The following is a 22,553-nucleotide window of genomic DNA, read 5'->3' as shown; positions in this document are numbered from 1 at the left end:
GACTCTATTGAATTGGTGACCAAATGCAAACTTTACCCCATAATCCTCCTCTCACAAATACAGAGTCACTGAATCATCTAGGTTGGAAAATACTTTGAAGATCATCCAGTCCAACCATTAACCTAACAATGACAGTTCCCAACTACACCATACCCCTCAGTGCTGTGTCAACCCGACTCTTGAACACCTCCAGGGATGGGGACTCCACCACCTCCCTGGGCAGCCCATACCAACGTCCAACAACTTGTTCTGGAAAGAAGTACTTCCTAATATCCAGTCTAAACCTTCCATGGAGCAACTTGAGGCCATTCCCTCTTGTCCTATTGCTTGTTACTTGGTTAAAGAGACTCATCCCCAGCTCTCTGCAGCCTCCTTTCAGGGAGCTGTAGAGGGCGATGAGGTCTCCCCTCAGCCTTCTCTTCTCCAGACTAAACACCCCCAGTTCCCTCAGCCGCTCCCTGTATGACCTGTGCTCCAGACCCTGCACCAGCTTCGTTGCCCTTCTCTGGACACGCTCGAGTCATTCAATGTCCTTTTTGTAGTGAGGGGCCCAAAACTGAACACAGGAATCGAGGGGCGGCCTCACCAGTGCCGAGTCCAGGGGTAAGATCCCTTCCCTGTCCCTGCTGGCCACACTATTTCTTGGCCCCCTGGGCACCCTGCTGGCTCCTGTTCAGCCTTCTGTCAGTCAACACCCTCAGGTCCCTCTCTGACTGGCAGCTCTCCAGCCACTCCTCCTGAAGCCTCTCATCTTTTTTAATCTCCAAACCCTATTCTTGGTACAGCACAGAGGCTCCTTCCCATCTATCACACTTAGATGTCTTCAAAGGAAAGCGAGTCCCATGGGAATGCTATGCCACTGGCTCTCTTTCATGCTGCAGCTAGGGCCAAATCCACCTGCCACATTCTTGTGTTCCCTAGTTTACATATACTTTGAAAGTGACTTAAACTTTGAAAGTAGGATGCTAGACACTTTAAGTCAACACAAACTGTCCAAGTTTAATTGCACTAATATGGTTTAATACAAATATAGAACTTTAAAATATTCCTTTTCCAGCTTCATTTAACGCAGGTGGCTTGATTTGGGGCATGACCTCACTAGCACAGGTAAATGAATAGTGAATTGCTAATACTATAAATATGCTGAAGAACAGTGTTATTACACATGCATGTAAGCAATTTCTAATCCAAGTTTCATGTTTTCTACTGAGAGGAACAAACTGTCCCTTACACTTTCTAATAATCTTATGGAGATAATATTGGTAGGATAAAATTTTCATTTCTCTCTTTAGCATTAATTACAAATTTAAACTGTGAATTGTCAATTGCCTTATTTGAAGACATAAATGCCCAGAATTTTGCACGTGATTTTTTTTCTGAGATAGCTCAAACTGAGATAATATGAGTAACATTTCCTTCCATTTTTGTCATCATAATTCTTCTTAAGGCTTATATTCAGAAACCTTCATAACTCTTCACTTAGCTTAGAAGGCGGGCATTATAAGTAGACACCTTTAAACAAGTGGAGCACGGTTGATCCAAGAGCCCGTAGTGAGCTATAGGAAGATTTACGCTCATTCACAAGATACTGCTTTTGGGCCACATTTATTTAGGTATCAGCATGGGCAAAACTGTAACAAGTATTTACTATCTACTAGTAACAAGTTGTTACTAGTACTACAATAAAACATGCCTATAAAATTTTATGACCTCCCCTTCCTGAAATCAATGTACACAAGCATTCTTTGTTCAAATCCCTCTTATTTAGTTTAGGAGAGGTGATTTTATATGTCCATGCCCATCGTCCCCAGAATTCTCCAGTCATGGTGCGCTCCTTTCGTATTTGTGATGCTGAGTCCAATGAACTAGTTAAATATTTCTTTGTGATGTTCTAATCTGCCTATTACTGCAGATTAAAAAGTTCATTTTAACTGTGTTTAAGAGATCCCCAAAATTTTGGAAATGTTAATAATCCGTATAAATACTCAGAAGTTACTTTTTAACATTTATTTTCTTACCATGATCCTATCAAAATGACATAATTTTAATGAGACACTTTACAAACAATATGTTAACTGACCTAAAAATATACTGATTAATCAGTAGACTCTTATGATTCCTTTACCGTTTTCATAGAAATTACCATGTTTGCAACTTTCTTGAAAGAGGCTAATCCTTCTTGAACTTTTCCACCAAGTCTTTATAAGGTAAATACAGTAGGGTGATTCAGACCAGACTGAGCTTTCAAATCTATTACTGCTGGTTTTGTTTCAGGATGTGTTGGAATCTGGGATAACATCACGTGTTGGCGTCCTGCAAGGATTGGAGAGACTGTCACTGTCCCTTGTCCAAAAGTATTTAGCCTTTTTTCTGGCAAACCAGGTATTTAATTTTAAGGTATATTTTTGCTGGCTTCTCTTTGGTATTTTATAACAGAATGTGCTAAAAATGGTTTATTTGCAGTTCAAGGTTTTTATTTTCTCTTTAAAGAGTTTAAATAATAGGTTCTTAACAGAACTATTCATGATATATCATGTAAACATGAAATAATTGTGTTCCGTGTGGTGTTCTTTGAGTCAGATACTAAATATATATTCTGGTATAGTGACACCATGGCTGAAGACATTGTTTGCTCTTTTTTATCTATTAGTGTTAATTATTAAGGCAGCTGAGCTTGACTGATGTCTTTAACAGTTTCAGGTCACATGCAGGTAACTCCTTCTGTGCTTAGGAGGGGAGCTCTTCCTTGCCCGCATGAGAATAATGAACCAACATTAACATTTAACATCTAAAAATTATCACTATTGCTATTTAAGGTTGTTATTATAAACCCTTTTATTCTGTTTTTTAATGGAACTTGAAAAGAGCTCCAGTGACTCAGATTGCTGAAATGTTTAGCTGTTTTAAGTCTACCATCCTCTGTACCATCTTGTCAATACATTATACTGTGGTTTGACTTTGCACTTTGGCTTGTGAGTGAGGCTTTAAAAATAGGTGATGCACACACAGCATTTCACATATGTATCTCAAAGCACAGCAGGAAAAATCTTATCTGTGTTGCACAGGTGAGGAACCTTTATCATGAAGAGCTGGTGAAAGATGCAAAACTTATCACAGTGATTTAATTCAGCTTTTGAGGTCTCTGTAGAGACCGTTGTAACAATATTACTTTTAACATAGAGGCTAACATGGAGTATGACTAAAAGACCTTTATTCTCAAAACTGCTGATTAAGTTTCATTCCACTAAAAAATAGATAACTAAAACAGTCTACAGATGAAAAAAAAGGTTTTCATTCTTGGAGCTGGTGAATCTTGATTAGTTTATCATGATGATCTAAACAGTTTATAAAGGAGAAGGTATGTGTAATCTTCACTAAATGTTGTAAAATCTATAACAGTATTCAAATAACTCAAAGATTTTAAAGTGTTGTCATGAGACAGAGAGAACTAATAAATATCAAGAATTGAAAATGTGAATTAAATCAGCTGCTTCTATCTGTTTGCCAGAAGATAGAGCATGCACACTGTCTCTGGAGTTTGGATGTTTGATATTTAACAACTGTTAGTACCTTATATTACAATAACATTTTAATTTTTCCTATAAAACATCTATAATAAATATTTAAATCTAAAACCTTCACATTACAACTGTATCTCACTTGGGCATGTTGTCATTAAGACTGAAAGATCACTTCCTGTTTATAGTTTTCTATAATTTTCCCATGTATAGCTTTTTATATAGTTACTTGTTTACTTCTTCCTTGTGGAGCTAACAGGATCATTTGTTAGAGGCACCTGTTAAGAGGATTTTTAAAAATCTTGTCTTTCTATAACTTCAGAGAAGGAAGGCAGCAAATATCTTGTATGGTTGATTTAATTAAGATCTAATTGTGTCAGCACCCTTATAATTCAGTTATGGACAGGAACATATAATTTATTTAATTCATACACAACACGTGAAATTCACTTGATTCTTATGGCAGGAAATTATTAAAATATCTTTAATTTTAACTCTTTATTTAGCCAGATTTGTGAAATGTATGTTTTAGTTTTTTCAGGATTTAAGAGGAATTAAAATTCTACTACAAGATGATCTAGACTACCTTATTTTTTATGGAAGCATTCCAGATCACAAGTAGACTTTTAAATACCATCAATTCTTTAAAGGATTTCTTAATTTAAATTGTGAATTAAAAAAAGTAGTTGTCTTCTCATCTTTACAACTTTTGGAGGACTGGCTCTTAATTTCTTCTGTGATGGTCACGGTTATAGTTAAAGTATACCACATAATTAATTCTCTATTGAATATTTGTAACTTCATATTAAATTAATTTTTACTGTAAAAGTAATCATATTATCCTATAATTATTTTTTTTGTATTGTACATGACGATGTAGGTATCAGAGAGTTATTTTTTATTCGATATATGAGTATCAGAAAGTTATTGAATTAAAAAGTGCATTTTTTATTCAAATATATATGTCAAGTCGTAGGTTTTAAATGAGGTCGACATCTGAAATATTTAATTGCATGGAACAATAGTATAGAAATAAACAATGTCTTCCATAGAATATTGCCTAACTGTCTTTAAGTTAAGACCTTACAGTATTTTCAGTAGAAAATATTTCAACATCTTGAGTACATAGTCTTTTTCTTGCAAAACTGGCTTTGACGTAATTTGTGGTTCTTTTAACACATTCCTGTGCTCTGCCTCGTCAGAGAATCTTGATGTACTTTTAAAGTGAAGACTCTTCAGAATGTCTAAATAAGTTACATTTTCTTTAAAAAATGCCTTGTCTATGCCAAATGGCAGAAATGGTCCTGTTGTTTGAGGAGACACTGTAGTTTGAGGTCAAGGCCTTGTTATAAGCTAGAAAGATTTGGTTGTTCGTTGGTCAGCTGTTTGTAGGATATTTACAACTTTCCACTGAAGACTTTATACAAAGAAGAAATTCCAGTAACCAATCAGCAAGATAAAAATCAAAGCTTTAGTTTGGAGTGTATATAAACACATTTGGTTAGTCTTGGCCAAAGTTGATCTGGGACACATAAATTTGTTCTTGTGGTGAAAAATAGGCATCTTTAAGTCAGTGAGAGACTACTCCAAACCAAAGCAGTACATTATTATAGATTTCAAATATAACGGATATAACAGTTGCTGTAAGAAGGGCAATGGGCAGTTGCTTATGATCTAACATTGTAAGAGTAAGTTATAATAATTTTAATGACTATTCCTTATTCTCACATCAGACTCTTCAGTTTTCTCCTATTGAAGCTGTTCCATATTGTATGAACTTTATTCTGTATTCATTAGATTAAAGAGTAGAATCCTGGGTTGCCTCTTCTCGTCTGCATGACATTATCTGCAAAAAGAGTCAACTTCTTCTTTCAGTTCCAACCAAAAAGTCCTTTCTGAAATTAATAGATGTTCAAAATTTCTTTCCAACCATACTTGTACATCTCCTGTATGTTCCTTAGACTACATTGTTTCAGTGTTTGGTTCAATGGGTGGGATTTGGCATGCATATTTATTTCCTTGTTCTTCAACCTATCATATAATTTGGCCTTTAAAGTGCATTACCAACTGTACCAACATTTGCTGTACCAGTAATTCATCACCGTAATAAGAGCTTTTATAACTCTTCAGTAGATCATTTGCTAGTGCCTTCTCAGAAAAGCTTAGATAGGCTAGAACAACTCTCATTTAAATTACTTTTCTACCAGATTACCTATAAATTATCCCCTTTATAGAGTGAGCTGAAAGACCCCTTCAGAATACTTTAGATAAAACAGCAAAATATTTCAAGCTTTTGCAGATGTAACAGAAATAGCTGGTATACCAAAGCAGAAGCCTGCCATCACAGCTTAGAATTACTTTTGTACTCTAGTGCAAAGGCAACTCAGAGCAAGAGTAAAAACCAAGTAATATGAACAGCACATGAAAGGAAATGACTGAGTTGCTTTAACAGGAGTGCTAGAAAATGCAGAATGACAGAATGACAAAGTCATGTTGTCTAAAGACTCATTGATGAGGAGACTTTGGAATCCTCCTGATTTAAATTCTCAAATTTTGCTTTACAGGAAATATTAGCAAAAATTGTACGAGTAATGGGTGGTCAGATATTTTTCCTGACATCTTAAGTACTTGTGGATATAATGACTATGAAGATGATTATAAGGTAGGAAAAATACTTTTTCTATTCATTTAGATGCTTGTGTTCAATACAGCTATCAGACACACTGCTTCTAAATAGTACCCATTTTACTCTGTTAGAATTAATGAAAATCTGTAGTCATTTTTGGTAGCATTGATTGCCATATGCTTGGGTTGCAAATGTCATATAAGATAAAATCAGAAATGTAGAATTCAGTAACTGCTCGAAATTCAAGGCTATAAACGCTTGGTAATTGCAGTAATGCATCTGTATTTCTAATACTGCAGTGGCACTCAGCTTGTGCACAATATGTTTTGCATTGTGTTATTTCTAGAAGTTTCTATCATAACAAATCCTACTACTGTAAGAATCAGTTAATAATACATGCACCACTTGATACCAGTGTATTGTTTAAGTAAAATAGAATTAATTAGGTCATTGAAATTATTGCAGATTTGCATTGGACCTTAGCAACTAAAAGTCGTTCAAAAAGATATAGATATCTTAAGTACACTGTAAATGGAAAAATGAATTTGTTCGCTTTGCAGATACTATTTTTTGTTCTTTTTGATGAGGGAAATAATTTTTCCATCATGTTTTGCCTATTTTCTATCTGTTTTCATGCTAAGGCTAACAGAGCAAGATTTTGTTTGCAAGCATGAGCTCACAGTGTCAGTAAAACTCTTAGCATGCACAGATTAAGTCCTCTCATGAATAAAGGTACTTTCTGGTTGGATTTTTCTGGATTTTAGTATGTGTGGAATAGCACTAGCAAATCTCTTCTGTCTGTTTTGCAGAGATGTTCTGTCATTCTAGCTAAGACATGCAGTTCTTGCCATCTCTTTGTGTATTTAAAAGTCCAGCCATTACTGTAGTTGAAAATAGATAATAAAGAAAATGGATAGAATATGTTGTTTTCCCAACTTTTTTGAAGACACATTCTAAAACATCGGTATCATCTGACAGCTTGGGAACACACATGCATTGCTGCTAAAACAGCCATTTTAAAACACTGTCATTCAACCCAGAAATTATCATGTGGAGTGAAAATGGGTCAAGACTTAAAAATTCAAATTAACAAAAAAATAACATTTCAAGTAGTGAGAAATACTTAATTAACAGATGAACTAGTATAATAGAAAAGCAGTTCTTGTTTGACATATTCATTAGTAATTTAAAGGAGGAGAATGAAATGTGAGTTGACCATACTTGCAGGAATGAACCTAGAGAAAATGGAAATAGGAAGTAGTAGCAACATTTACAAAAGCCTGGAAAAAAGCATATAAACTAGTGAGGATAAAAATCAGAAGAGAGATGTGGAAAGTGGATACTGAAAACATTATTAACAAAAGTACAATAGATAGAATATCATAGATATCTAACATTGATAGTATCTGAAATAAATGCATAGCATGTTTCAGGGAGGGAAAGGGAAAATACAAGAACTGATTGTATTTGAAGCAGCATTGCCTGAGGGTCCTGTCCTTTTTTCTCAAATACCAGTGTCACTGCTTAAAGAATATTCTTTGTCTGAAGATCATAAACTGGTTATTTCAGTGGGACAAGACAATAATCCTTTTCTAACCTTAAAGCTGACAAGTCAAAAAAGTGGATACAATAGTGCTGGCTTGTCAGAAGGTAAGCTGTTCCTATGCAGATATTTTTTTGTAGTTAAAGAAACGACAAAAGTCATCAGAGTAAAATCTGGAAAGGGAGAAAGGAAAGCATATGTTTAAATCTGTCTCTTCATGGGAGACAATATAAAAAATGCAAATATCATGCAGTTGCGAGATTTCAGGAGGTATTTGAGGTTCTACATCAGCCAACTGTTACACAGAAGAAAGATGTTTTCTTGAATTCAGATCTTAGTGTTCAATGGTAGCACCTCAAAATAAAAATTCTTTACTCAACATAAATCAGTATATTTCATTAATATTTGACCTAGAATTTCAACAAAAAGATCTAAAAATGATATCCTAAATATCTGGATACAAAATATTTTGGACCTTAAAATGTTATGCAACAATATGCTTTGTGGATGATGTATGAGGTTGCCCTCAAAGTTACAGTAACTAAGAAGATCATATTTTAGGGAAGGTGGCAAAATACTTTTCTTATGGCAAGTCTCAAGTTTTCTTCTGTATGCTTTCTCTGAAGACAGTGTTAAAGGAGAAGATAGAAACTGTCTTTGGTGTGAGTTTGGTGCCTGCATCTTCACTGCTGAATGACTCCGTTATAGATCTAATTATTTATTCTTGTTTTTTTGCTGTCTTTTAGGATAAGGACTTCTGTCTTTACTTCAAAAGGAACTTATTTCTATACATATAGTTATTTTTATATATATATATATGCATACACCCAGACATACATATCTCTCCAGATATGCATCTATTTTGGGCAGTTTTGAATATTCTAGAGAAGGCTTTATAGAGATCAGTGAGCAAATACTGAACAGGACATTTATTAATAGATACAAAATTTTTATGCTGAAAATGCACTGAAATGAGAAAGCTTATTTAAAAATACCACAAGCATGTCATCTGTTATTTCTCTGCTGAAAGAACTTGTCTGCTTCCACAGTTTGCGTTGATTTTCCTGAGAGTTAAAATGTTCAATTTTGTCAATATACCATGTCAAATGGTATATTAGTAGGTACTATAAAAAGAAATGGTTTGCTTAACATTTTGAAATTAACTATAAGTTCCTGATACAGCACCCTTAAATTGAATGTTTTATTTTATGTTAGATGTTAGTATTCTTTAGTGCTCCTACCTGTAATTATTAGGGACTAATTTGACAAGTATGACAGTGTCTGAACAAATTATCTGTACGTTGTTATCACATCAAATTGTAGATCTAAACCTTTATTTTATACTTCAAGTCTCTTTCCTATAAGTAAATTGGTTGCTGCTAACATTCAAGATCAAGTTTTAGGTTAATCTCAGTAATTCAAAGTTTTTTTTGTTTTTTTTTTTTTTTTTTCTTTTTAATTTGTGTTGAGCTCATGGTAGCACAATGGCAACATGAATAGCTTGATTTGATCATGCTAGAAACACACCTCAGGGTGTATTAACCCAGCCCAAGCCTCACTGCAACATTTCTTTGACATATTTTGACATCTTCTATCTAGGCTGAACAAGCTAGAGATGTGTCCTATCTGTCTTCAGAGGGTATTCAACAATCTGTCAGCATTCTTAATACACGACAAGGTGCTTGGTGAATGTAAAGGACTGAAAGATGTCCACTTTATTTAAAATAATGACTGGGTCTGTTAATACAGCTTTGTCTAATCTTAGCATGAATTGTCCTGAGATTTATTAGATCACACAACCCCAAGTTACAGGCTATGTGATTTGAATGCAGAGGGTCAGACAAAGACAAATTAATGGAGAGAAAGATCCTCAGGGCTATTAAATGTGGTGATACTATTGCAGCTTGTGCGTAAGTGGAAGCATCATCTATGGAAGTAGTATTTCCCTATTTGGCCACTTTCCTGAAGCATTCACTCTTAGGCTGCTGTCAGAGAGAAAATCGTGGGTGTGCTAGCCACTATGCAATACAGATACACCAGCCAAGACAAGTGGAGCCAAGGCAGTGAGGTCAGGACTGACAGAAACACTGTCTTGAATGCCTGTTAGCTACCTTTTAGAAAACAGATGCATTACTACTGTCTGTGAAGTGGGTCATTGCACTGGACTAATGGATTGTTTGTATTGAGTCTAAACTGAATCCTTCGCTCTCAACAAAATGCAGTGCAGGGCAGCCATCTACCAATGCTTTTTCTGTGCGCCTGTAAGTCATGTTATATTTATTTGCATTACATTCTCCATTTTTCATGACCTTTTCCATGAGATGTGATTAAGATACCACTATTCCTTAAAACAAATAACAAGATCTTCCATTGACTTCAAGTGAGAAGGACTAGGCCTGAATATAAGCTGATATTCTCTCTTGTAGAGCACAGTGGGAATTTAATTTATTAATTTCAGACTGTCCAAAGACACTGCAGAATACCAGTATGCTGTGAGAATGTTCACATTCATGGATACACATATGCTGGTGCACATTTACACAGGAAAATATGGAGTTTTATGCATTTATAAAGTTGTCATCTCTCCCACTATGGTTAGGGAACTTTGAATAAGAAGATACTCTTACTGACATAATTAAAATTAATGAAGCAACTGTTTTTACTTAAGGCAATGTTGGTCTCATCTTTTTTGGGTGATGTTTAGGCTTAAGGTGAATTGAAGGAGAAACATGTCAGAAAAGGGATAGCATTAATTACTTGCATACAGATTATTAAATACCATGAGGAATACCAATTTTATTACATATATTTTTAGTAAATTTTACTTTTCTCTGCATGACAAAATATGTAAAAGTACCTGATAAGAAAAAAGTAAATTGTCCACAACATGTAATCCATCTGTTTATCTCAGTGTATATTTATTTGCTTATAAGTAATTACTACAAAATTTTAGAAATTAATACCATGTTATTGAAGTTAATTTTGCAAAAGGAAAGATCTAGGGTTCTTTATTCCACTTCTATTTGCATTTACTCGTTTCAGGGTTTCTAAAGCACTGAATTAATTTGCTAGACTCAGTTTGATTTTACATTGTTTGTACAGTTTAATGTTTTCCGATATGTTCTTCTAGTATGACTATTTGGCTATTAGGGAATGTACTTTGACACATGTATCATAAAACTGTAAGACTACAAATTTTAATATAGTTGTAAGTAAACATATCTGTGAATATTAGACTCTTACATACAGTATTACAGCAATATACTGGCCCACAGAATAAACAAAATGAAGAGTCACTTGGAATGATAATGATTGTAAATACTTTAGTAATAATCAGTTATACTTCTGGTAAAATCAATAAAGATGTGTGGGGTTTTCTTTTACGTTAAGGGTGACCTGGTCAATAGCAAAACTCCTTTGGACAAAGAATCAAGACCTAAACTTTCTTCAGAGTGGTCTGCTCTTCAGCACTGAGTTACCCTCTCACCCCTAGAGGTCCTTCCAAACCAAGGCTGATGTTGAAAGATCTAATGGGTAGCTGTCAACTTTGCCTAGGAAACTTCTGTGCTATGTCTGTCCTGTAAATAAACAGAAGACTTCTGTCTCCTGAACTTAATAAAAATAATATGAAACTAAAGGAAACATTAATCGAAAAAGGTGTCTGTTCTAAGAAAACAAAACACAAGTGTGCGGAAGAACAAATTTTACAAAAAAGTGTATTGAATATAACACTAATTAAACAGACTTGTATTAATCCAATTTAGTTCTATATGTGGGGGGTTTGATACCCTTTTAACTTTAGATAGCCACAAAAAAAAAAAAAAATAAACATTTTAGGATTAGAACTTTATAATCTAGAAAGCAGCTACAGATTCTGTAAATGTTTCCATAATTTTGTTTTGAAAATCATAAGCCAATGATTTTTGCTGTGCCTATCCATGTATTGAGTTCAGTTTAGTAGTTGTAATTTGAATATTTTCTTCAAAAATTTAAAAGTTTGATTCATTTTTGGAATCAGTGTTGCTCAGATAGTCATGGGAATATTTTGCAGAGGCCAGCTGTTCTTATTACTGTTGCACAAGCACTGTATTTGTTAGTCTTGCAGAAATTTTCATGTAATTTCAATTTCATAATGACTTTTCAATTTCATATGCATGACTCATATCAATTTATGCTTTGAATACAGTTATAAAAACTAGATGGGATTTTGATATTTATTGTGTGTTAAAATCTTTTAAAAATGTAAGTATAATTTAGATTTAAATTCTGTTTTGGTCATTCCGTACCTTCTTTAAACTCATTTTACTCCTGCCAATCTTGTACATTTTTTATTAAGTTCAGAGGTTAAAGCTAAAGTTTAATTGAGAACTGGCTAATTATGGTTCACACAGAATAGTAAATAAGAAATAAGATATGCCCATTTTGCATAAAAGACTGATTTTTACTTGCTATCAGATTTGTTATTTCTTTGCCTGTTTCTTTTGCAGCAATACAATATAAAGAGTTTGTTTCTAAATGGTACTACGTAAAATACAGAGTAGTATTTAGTAGCTATAACTAAGTCAGTAACTAAATCTAAATTAATTTCTGGTTTTCAACTACCACAACACAATGCAGAATTTAATTCTTTCTCTTTATGGGGGTTGTATAGATATTTAATAAGCATAAACTTCAGAACACCACGTGCCAATTTTTTTATTGTGTCACTAGGGGTTGTAAAGGTCTTACAGGCAAATTAAGACATTTCTGTTTATGCTCATACAGGATATTTAAGTAGCAGTATGATTGCATCCTCTTTAATGCTGAGTCTGATAAAGTGCTTCATGCTAATTATCTAAGATTTTTGCTTGCTTTTGAAAATCATAACACCTGTATTTAAATAATCATAATTTTTGATGTAATGGATTTGAAATGTAGTAGTGATTACTTAGCTTTCCAATAGTTTGAGAAGCAGGGTTAATTTTTGATCAGTAGAAAATTTCAAAACATTTAAGATTTCTTACCATGATAATAGTAGACCAATAAAATGGTCTGAGAGAATGAAGTGTGTTCATTAGTCACAATTTAAAGTGTAGAATAGAGAATAATTAAAAATCTGTGTCATATGGTAAAATAATTTCAATTATGTAATTATTTTTGTACTGACTTGTACTTTGAAAAAAACGCACATGGTCAAGTATTAAGGTAATGTCAAATTGCTAATCTGCTGATTAGCTTCAGTCCTGACATACTTCCATGTAGTTATTCCTTGTTCATCCCTTTGGCAGATGAATGGCCAGCAGATAGGTTCAGTCCTACTGACACCGAAAGCTATTGTGCTGGACTAAAAGTGCACAGGATTCTGGTTTGGATTTTAGTCAGACTGTTTGTTGTAGGGGTGATGCATGTGTACAAAATGACAAAAACATTGTTTTAAATAATGGGTTTTTATGGAGGAAGACAACCTTTTCTGTTCTCCCTAGTGGGTAGAAGTGATAGGAGTCATTTTACATCCAGGCTGCCTGACAGTTAGTTACTGTTAAGCTCAGACTACATAGCTAGAGGTTATATTAGAGGCACAGTTATATCAGTGTGGCTGGACAACTGATGCTTTGTTAGAAAGTTCATTCAGGGTTTCACCTGTATGTCTTTAAGAATTCTGAAATCAGATACAAGTAAGACAGGTTCCATTTCAAAAGATTCAGTCAATGGAGTTTTTCTGAAATCAAATCTAGACAGACTTTTCAAGATGATACGGCATGATAAAAAGAAATGAAACAGGTCCAACTTTTTTGTTGGGCATGTTTCAATCAATCCAGTGCTGTTTGAACCACAGGTACTCTCTTTATGCCATAGTGAAAAACACTCTTATAATGGCTGAAAAATATTTAAAGGAATATTTTCGGTGTCATGCAAGGTTTTTTATAGATGGCAACAATTTTGGTAAGTTTATGCAGTTGAATGCAATTTATGGATCAACATCCACTTGAATGCATGAGTTTTATGATGCCTTCAAAAACTGACAAGGTGAAGGACATTTCAACTTACAGTGCCATGAACATAGTGATTATAGCTGGTGTAGTTCCATCTGCTTCAAGAGGTTACACATGGCTTGTAGACCGCATGACTCTTGGGACAATGTAAATATAATGGCTTTTGTATTTCTTGCCAGTGCTATAGAATTAGCCATTAGATGCTTTCTAAGGAATGAGATCATCTCAATTGCAAGTTGATAATAGCTGAAGCATGAGAGAACTGGAGTAAAAGCGGAGTAAAAATTCTCTAGTGAGAATCCTTTATTGCTTTCAGGGGATTTCAGGAGCTATTGACTTTGGAAATTCACTACTTACACATAAAAATAATCTCAGAAATGCTGTTAGATAAATTTGTGTTGAATTCTGAGACAGTCTGCAAATCCATTTAAGCTGCTTTACTTCTCTTTGAATGTTTATGAACAACTTTTAAGAGAACATTCTTCACTTTTTACTTCATATATTATTCCTTTTGTCTGTTTATTTGATGCCTTTGCAGACTGACAGCCTCCAAAGCTGGTTAACTTGGCAGCATGATGGCAGATCATTGTCTAGCCAGGCCAGTCAAGAGCAGACCCAAAAGGAACAAATTGTCCACTTAACCATGAGCACCAATGGGTTATGAATTAGGTATAAACTCTTCAGGAAATTGTGGAGGCATTATTACAGACAGGTCAGTCAAGAACTTTGTGCAGTACACTATAGTAGTAAAAATAAGAGAAGGAAGCCATTAGGGAAAAAATACTTTTTGATTATATTGTTCTCTCTCCTTCTTATCTGAGTTTAGATTCACATGTCAGGAAATAGAGGGTACAAGTCAGAAAGGCAAGTTATCTGGTGAAATATTAAGAGGAGACATAGCTCTAAGACATTGATTGTAAGATAAAAAAATGTGTTAGAGAAGGGCTTTTAACTCTTAAAGTTTTTATCAAACAGTTTTTCCTCAAACAAATGCATCATAGGAATGCTATTAAGAAACAACAAATTTGAAATAGCCATCTTGGGGTTTTTTAACATACTATAAAATGACTCGGCAGCACTGTCTTCTGCAAGATACCCTTTAAGAGAAAAGCACAGGATATTTTGAACAAAAATAACATCTGCAGTTTACAGTAGCTAGAATTGGAGCTGTGCTCATGACATGCTCTGTGCTCATTTTAGATCTGGTGAGAATGACAACTCCTTTTGACCAGTGTCTCATCTTGAATGAATGTAAATGTCCACAATAGCAATGAATTAAAAACACTAAGGCTTAGACCTGGCTACCCAAAAACTTTAAGCAGTTTAACTATTTGGTTTTGAAGTAAACTGAATTGATGAACATAATCTTTAATTTTATTTGTTAGGTTTATTTGAATTACCTTAGTTTCTAATTGACTTATACAATATACATCATGTGCATGCATACATAGCTGTATGTACATATTAAAGCCTCTATATATTGTGAGAATGGTGCAATACAAAATTTAAATCCCCAGTTTTTGTATATTTCTGTGGGAAAACAGTATTTAAAGCATAGCTTAATCAGTAGCTTTTGACACCAGACCTTTTAGTAAATTTCCCTTCAAAAATGCCACCTCCCTCACTTCCCTGTAATTTCTCTGTACCAAGCCCTACTGGGTTCTTTTTCATTAGTCTTTAGTAACTTTGAGATACATGCTCATTGTTACACAATGGCATCACTAAGACTGTGTGCAGCTGACAGTAACAGTATGGTGGCTGCTAATGTACAGACACATCACAAAACTGAGACTTTTGAACAGTAAGCAAAAAATATTTACTTTTGTGTAGCTAGAATTACAACTCAAATTAATTTCATCTGGCTAGACTGTACAATGTACTCATCTGCATTTAGTCCAGACAGTTTATGCCTTCTCTATAGTCAAGGGAGATCAAGTGTTTGGAGGCTAAATGGAAATTGTATCGGCCTAATTTCTTTGAGTTGCTACAACCACAATGAAGCACATGGATCATAGTGTAGAAGAGTCTGTTCTCTTCCATTGGCTCCCCCTCTCTCAGGGGACAATGACTGATTCTGTTGAGTTGCCTACCTTTTAGAAAGATTATATGCCACTGTTACATGTATTAAGCTAAATAAGTCTCACCTTATTGATATTTCATCTAGTCACCAGTAGTTATTTGAAAGGTTTTAAAAGAATATGTTACATTTTTTCATCATGATATTACTACTGAGCAAACAGACTTGTGGCATCAGAAATCCCATGAGAGTTAGACCTCAATTGGAAAAATTACAAATAAAAGCAAACCCAAATACCAGACTTCAAAGGTTGGCCTTCAAAACAAGATGGAAAAAATAAAATAATGGACATAGAACCCAAAGTTTTGCAATGTTTTCACTGCCTAATGGAAAGCTGACCAAATCAGTGGACAAGCTCCTGGGGCAGAGTCATGTTGTCTAACTTTAGACATGTCAGCTGCATCTGCACTAGTCTCTCTGGGTTCCATTCATATTTAATTAAGATAAAGTAGATGTTTTTACTTCACTATCCATCTAAATTATTTTAGATGCCTGTCTTAGGATGATATGAATAGCACTCTGCTACTTCTATTCATTGGTTATAAAGACAATCTAGATACCTGGCCCAGATGGCCTCATCCCTGCAAAATTAAGTGGCTATTCGTGTATCTGTTTCTTTACTGTACTGTCCTGCACTTTATTCTAACTTGTTTTGAAGAAGTAAACAGGAACTATGCATTCCTAGGCATGGAAAACATTTACAGGAAGGCAAAATTGCTTATCCTCGAATCAACTCTATAGAAATCTCCCAAAAAATTATTCCACCAAAAATAGAAAAAATACTCAGTTGAATTACATAAACCAGATAAAATTCAGTGTTGTTACTCAGTGTAGTGGATTCCAAGAAAAGGGGAAGGAAAAGATCTATTGAGTTCAAATTGTTCTTGACATGAAGCAATGCAGAACTTAGAAGCAGAATCAGGGCTTTCCCATGGGAACATTGGTCTGACTGCAGTTTCCCAATAATGACTTCTGGTCCAGAATCATTCATATACACATCTTAGTACATGCCATCTAAAGACTATGGTGACTGTCGATTCTTAGAGTCTGTAAACCAGTTGTTTCTGTGTTAATTTATGGAAGTATAATAGGTACTGTGTCTAAGACCGGAATGAAGGGAGGAAAAGAACATAGAAGCAGTGCAATTCATTCTGAAAAGAAGATGGGCAAAAATATGGAAAAAGTGAGCAAAGACAATGCAGACTAAACATAGATATAAATTTGATATTCTTGGCACCAAAAATTTTACATATTTCCTAAACAAAAACTTCCAAGGCAAGACAATAAGGAGAATATATAATCCCTAGATCTGGTATGCTTGGGCCTTTTAAAGGATTATTAACATCATAAAAATCCAATACATAGATGAGAGAATTATATGATTACACAAGTGGTGACTGTTTTATAAGCAGCAAACTTGTTGATTTGCAAATAATTGCATCAGAAGAAGTGATCAGAAGACAAGAGATTTATTCTTACCCATTCAGAGTAGAAGCCAAATGTGAAACTTTTTACCTTATGCATCAGGTTTTCTTACCTGGTGAGCACTGACCTGGCTGTGTTCAGAACATCAGGGTAGGTGCTGGAACAAATTTCTTGGGTCTCTCAGTCATGTCTGTGCCAACACAGTCAACCACATCAAATTCTTTCCAGTTGTTTACATTCACATATTTACCACATATTTTGAAACCTGGAAGGCTGAAATTCAGTGTGCAAATCAAAATTCCTAAAGTTAGATATTTACTTCAGATGTAGGTGTCTATTCACTAGTGTGTGGAAACAGGGCTTGATGCGATTGCCTAAACGTAAGTATATCGTGTTATTTGACTGGCCACTGCCATTCCAGCAAAGAGATCCTTTGTCACATCTGCCATGCAGATGTCTTAGATACCCCAGGGTATCTCAAGTAGTACTAGCTGACTACATTTAGGCAAGGAGATACAGTTTGTTCATTATGTTAGCAGAACTTGTGTTGACCAAAGGTGACGTTTGAGTCTCTATTTGGTTTTCTTTTATGTATTTGAAAGGAGAGAATGGGTATCAGTGAGTTGAGGTATTCTATACTGATGAGCAGAATGCATACTTTTGACTGACTGTGATTTAAGACATTAAATGTAAAAGTGCTGACACAGCTTAACTGAATCGTTATATAGGACAGTAAGATGTGTAGTATGTTTGCATTTGTGTGTGTTTTACAGCCTGGATAAGTCACTCAGAATGATATGGACATATACCGATAATACAGTCTTTGGAATCCACTCCCTGCAGTAGATACAGAAACCCTTTGGGTGAATTAATAGTAAAGGATGGTATGACTAATTTTTGAGAAGTGAATGTTATATTCAGTGTCAGGTAGAAGCCGAGGACTTGAGTAATGAGTTCTCAAAAATGTCAAACATGTTCCATAATAGCTACTTTCTATTGTTGAAAGGAAACATGCAAGTTGAAATTACTTTTTATAGTTGCTGGACTCTTTGATCTCTATGTAAATACAGGGTAAGTAGTCACTAGCAACAGAATTATATAATCAAAATTGCTAATATCTTTATAGTAAACTAAATGTATTTTATTAATTCAAATATTTGTAAGGATCCCTGCATAAAAACAACGTTTCTAGTACTGTCAGCTTCCTATTAATTCCTGTGTGTCATATTTGTGCAGAGTTGTTTACAAGGTCTGCAGAAAAAGGGGTCTGAGGCTGTTGTGGGTTAACTCCAGCCAGCAGCTCAGCCTCACCCAGCCTCTTGCTCACTCACCCATGGTGGGATGGAGGAGAGAATTGGAAGGGTAAAAGTGAGAAAACTTCTGGGTTCAGATAAAGTCAGTTTAATAGGTAAAGCCAAAGCCACACACACAAGGAAAACAAAACAGGGAATTAATCCACCACTTCCTATCAGCCATCTCCAGGAAAGCAGGGCTCCATCACGCATAATGGTGACTTGGGAAAACAAACACCATAACTCTGAACATCCCCCCCCCCCCCTTCTTTCTTCTTCCTGTACCTTTATCTGCTGAGCACACCACCATACAGTGTGGGATGTCCCTTTGGTCAGTTGGGGTCAGCTGTCCCAGCTGTGTCCCCTCCCAGCCTCTTCTGTTCCCCTGGCCTACTTGCTGGCAGGGCAGTGTGAAAAGCAGAGAAGGCAGCACTGTTCAGCAATAGCTAAAACATCGGTGTGTTACCAACACTGTTTTCATCACAAATCCAAAACGGCACTCTACAGGCTGCTATGAAGAAAATAACTTGATCCCAGCCAAAACCCAGACAAAGGCCTAACCCAAATGTCAGCAGTGAGAGAGTCAGCACAAGAAAGTTTTTGAATAAATCAGGGAGGTGATGGGAGGAAGTTTAATGTCTAGCCAGAGGGAACTAATCTTAAGTCCGGAGTACAGAGACTGTGGTACTTACAAAAAAGTATATCGTTGGGTCAGTTTAGTTATCTGTATAACAGCAAATGCATGAGTTGGCATGTGTCAATCTCACACACTTCTTGTCTTGGAGTTATTTCTGCTGTTTAGGCAAACCTATGACTGTCTGGGGCAGATCTTACAATGAACTCATAGCACACTTTAGCTGCTCAGCAGCAGAAAGGGACCTTACAGCTGCTTTAAGATTTTCTAGCACAATGAAAAACCAGAGTAGGAGGGAAGAAGTAATTTCTGCTGGGCACTGTGAAGGGCCAGGACACAGTTTGCATTGGAAGTCCTGGTTTAAGTGCTTGCCTTTTGAAGGCTGTTACTAACAAATACCAATTACAGGAGGCCAGTGGTTACTTTAACATGTAAGGATTTGTTAAGCTACTTGGTGATTCTCAGGATGAGAAGATGAGTGGTGTAAAATTGTCCCTGTGTCTGTTCTTACCTGGTGATGTGTGCTTGGCTTTAGGATACTTGGGGAGACCCCTGTCTCTGCTCTGCAGCAATGTGATGTTGAACTTCACTGTCACTGTTAAAAGTGTATCTCTGCCAATCGATTTTTCCTATAAAAGTGAACAAGAAATCTACTCAGTATTTAAACAGCACAGATTTATTGCTATTGCAACTGCTTTTGCAAATAACACTTATCTCCCTCAAATTTACATTACTTGCATGATGGACGTTAAGAAATTTAGAGACCATTCAGACTTCTATTTGTATACTTGGTGGAAATGTACTCATTAGAAATAGAGTCTGCAAATGCCAACAAGATGATAACAAATAGAACGTATTGTGGGACTGATGTGCATAATTTCTAAGCTTTACACTGTATTTGCAACTCCTGATGTGCACAAGGTCAGGAAATAAAATTCCTTTTCTTCCAGAATACTGTTAATGGGGACATGCAGCTGACAAATTGTTAAGTCATTTATTGGAGTATCCATTTTCCATGATTTTGCAGAGCAGGTCAGGTTGAATAAATGAAGGAGGGTGCCCAAGTATTTGCACTGTTCTTGGTGCTATTGGCTGTTGTAATTGCTGATGAGAAACTTGTTTATCACTTCATTCCCAGAAAATTGCCTAGAGACTGGCTGATGTTCCTTTTGCTAAGACAGAAGACAAATTAAAGAAGCGTAGGGGTGATCGCAATGCTTGTCTGTAGGCACAGCTTTTAGACCTGTCCAAAAATGAGCTGAACTGGGAAGCATAATTCTGCCATTCTAACAGGAAATTGAAGGGCAGTTCTTCAGAACTGATATTGTGTGAAATTATGTTAATTTTGAAAAAAATATTTTTAGATTTGAATTTGAAAGCAGTTTTGGAAACATTGTTTAAGAAATATTGGACTATTTAGAGTTTTATTTAGCAAACACAGGATTCATGTGGAAAACCAGGATCTTTTGGGGGCATCCATCTAAGTGTAAGCGTTTGTACACTCAGAGTAGCTACACTTGAATTAGTCACTGTGGGGCTTCTTGTTGTCTGTAGAAATATATCCAATGAAGTCTATGTTGACTGCTTACATAGATAAAAGAAGTGCTTCCTAGAAAGCCCTATGAAGAGACCCCACATTGCCTTAGATGTTTGTATTTGCAGTGTAGATACCTCACTCTAGGTGAAATAGAGCCTATGATTTATGTCCACAGAGAGTCCTTAGGAATACAGTGAGACTCTGCAAATATACATCAGACTCTTTATGGAGAGCAATAAAGTAATACTTTAGGTTTTACCATTTTAACCACCCAGGGGCACCAATTTAAAAAGAAAAATTTAAAATTTTTTTAAGTAACTGTAACTAATGTTTATTCAGCATTTTAATGGAGGAACTTATGGTCATTCTAATGGCACTGGAAACTTCATTAACTCCATATTTTCCTTCTTTATCTCTGCAGTAAATGATTATGTAAAGCAAAAAAGATACTAAAATGTCATGACTGTTGTCAAAAAGACCATCACAGCTGACTTCTCTAATTAAATAAAGAGATTTCTGTTTTCTGTGACACCTCATATACCGTTTTTAGCTCCTAACAAGCATGACAGTTGCTATGAATACACTTCAGGTCTATGGCAGTTGTGTTTCCCTTATTTTTCCCCTCTAACCATATCTACAGTAGTGCAGTTGCAAGATACTTCATTTCACATTTCATTTAGTCTTTTCCATATCGGTATGATATTTGCTAAGTGAATGTCCAGCTAATTTCATCATGAATCAGGATTGCTAGTTATCTCTTTATTTGGCCTTTTAAATTCTATGAAAATAAATATATTAGGTGATTTACTTTTCCTTTTTCTATCTTTATTTCTGTTTTTAATTGATTATTTTATTTATTTATATTTAAAAGTATTGCTTCCTTGCTACTTTTTACAAACATTTTTCTAGAAGATCAGTGATATAACCAAGTGCACTAAATATTGAAGCTCTGTCTGTTATACATAGAACATTCTACACTGCTATTAAAACCTTCAATTTCATAACATAGTAAAAAACTTTACAGCTTTACTATTTTATCTAGCTTGAGTGGAAAATAATGTCAGTCTAATGACTTTGTTGTAGGCATAAATGAAGAAGCAAGTTAATTCTGAGAATATTTAGCAGTATTTTTTTTGATGTTGTCATTCAGAATAGTAATATGTAGCTGGTAAATTTACAGATAACTGCAGTTAATCAGTGGACTGTGTACTTCAGTCTGCTTTTCCTCTGTTGAAAAATTTCCTTTCCAAGTTTTAACAAATAACTTTACTAAAGTAAGAAAGGGTTGTTTAGGTCACAATTTAATAAAGTATTTGAACATTTAGATTAGGAAATTAATGAGACTTAAACATGTCTTTAAAATTAAAGTCATGTATAAATGCATTACAAAGTACAGCAAAGCAGAAAGAATGAGAGACATTCTATCTTTCAGAGATAATCCATTCTTTCAAACCGTGGCTCATTCTTCCCAGTTTATGTTTATGGAAGCTGATTAATCTTCCTTTGACCTCATTGACACGGGATAATAAGCTGAAATTGTACCAGCTTGTGTGCCTAAGTTTTGAGTTCCTGAGGCTAAATTTTTTACTAAGGTCAATTGGCTTGAAATTTTGGATTGCAAACCCATGTTGGAATAAAGATATAACATTATCGTCAGGTACTGTAGAGGAGAGTGAAAATAATGCTATTTATTTAACCTTCAGAGCTATTTAATGGAAAATTATATCATTTCACAGTCAATTTTACCTATCAGTAAGTGCTTTTTGCATATATATTTTTCTGTGCAGGTCAACTTCTATGTAAGTGTGAAGGCAATTTACACCCTTGGACACAGTGTATCTCTGATTGCTCTTACTACAGGAAGTGTAATTCTTTGCCTTTTCAGGTGTGTATTTTTCATGAGTAAACATGAACAATGATGAGATGGTT

At 35.0% G+C, this 22,553-nt stretch overlaps 1 protein-coding gene across 2 annotated transcripts in view; it reads left to right on the top strand.

Moving 5' to 3' along the window:
* Positions 1–22,553, top strand: part of VIPR2 (vasoactive intestinal peptide receptor 2) — a 63,359-nt gene that overhangs the window by 14,894 nt on the left and 25,912 nt on the right. For both annotated transcript variants that reach the window (XM_074899937.1, XM_074899938.1), the window contains 3 exons: positions 2,275–2,382; positions 6,083–6,180; positions 22,412–22,509. In XM_074899937.1, the coding sequence (XP_074756038.1) occupies positions 2,275–2,382; positions 6,083–6,180; positions 22,412–22,509 (304 nt within the window). The remainder of the gene's footprint in view (positions 1–2,274; positions 2,383–6,082; positions 6,181–22,411; positions 22,510–22,553) is intronic.

This window comes from Athene noctua, chromosome 2 (assembly GCF_965140245.1).
Source record: "Athene noctua chromosome 2, bAthNoc1.hap1.1, whole genome shotgun sequence".
In the NCBI taxonomy this organism is placed as follows: Eukaryota; Metazoa; Chordata; class Aves; order Strigiformes; family Strigidae; genus Athene; species Athene noctua.
This window is presented reverse-complemented; position numbering and strand designations above follow the sequence as displayed.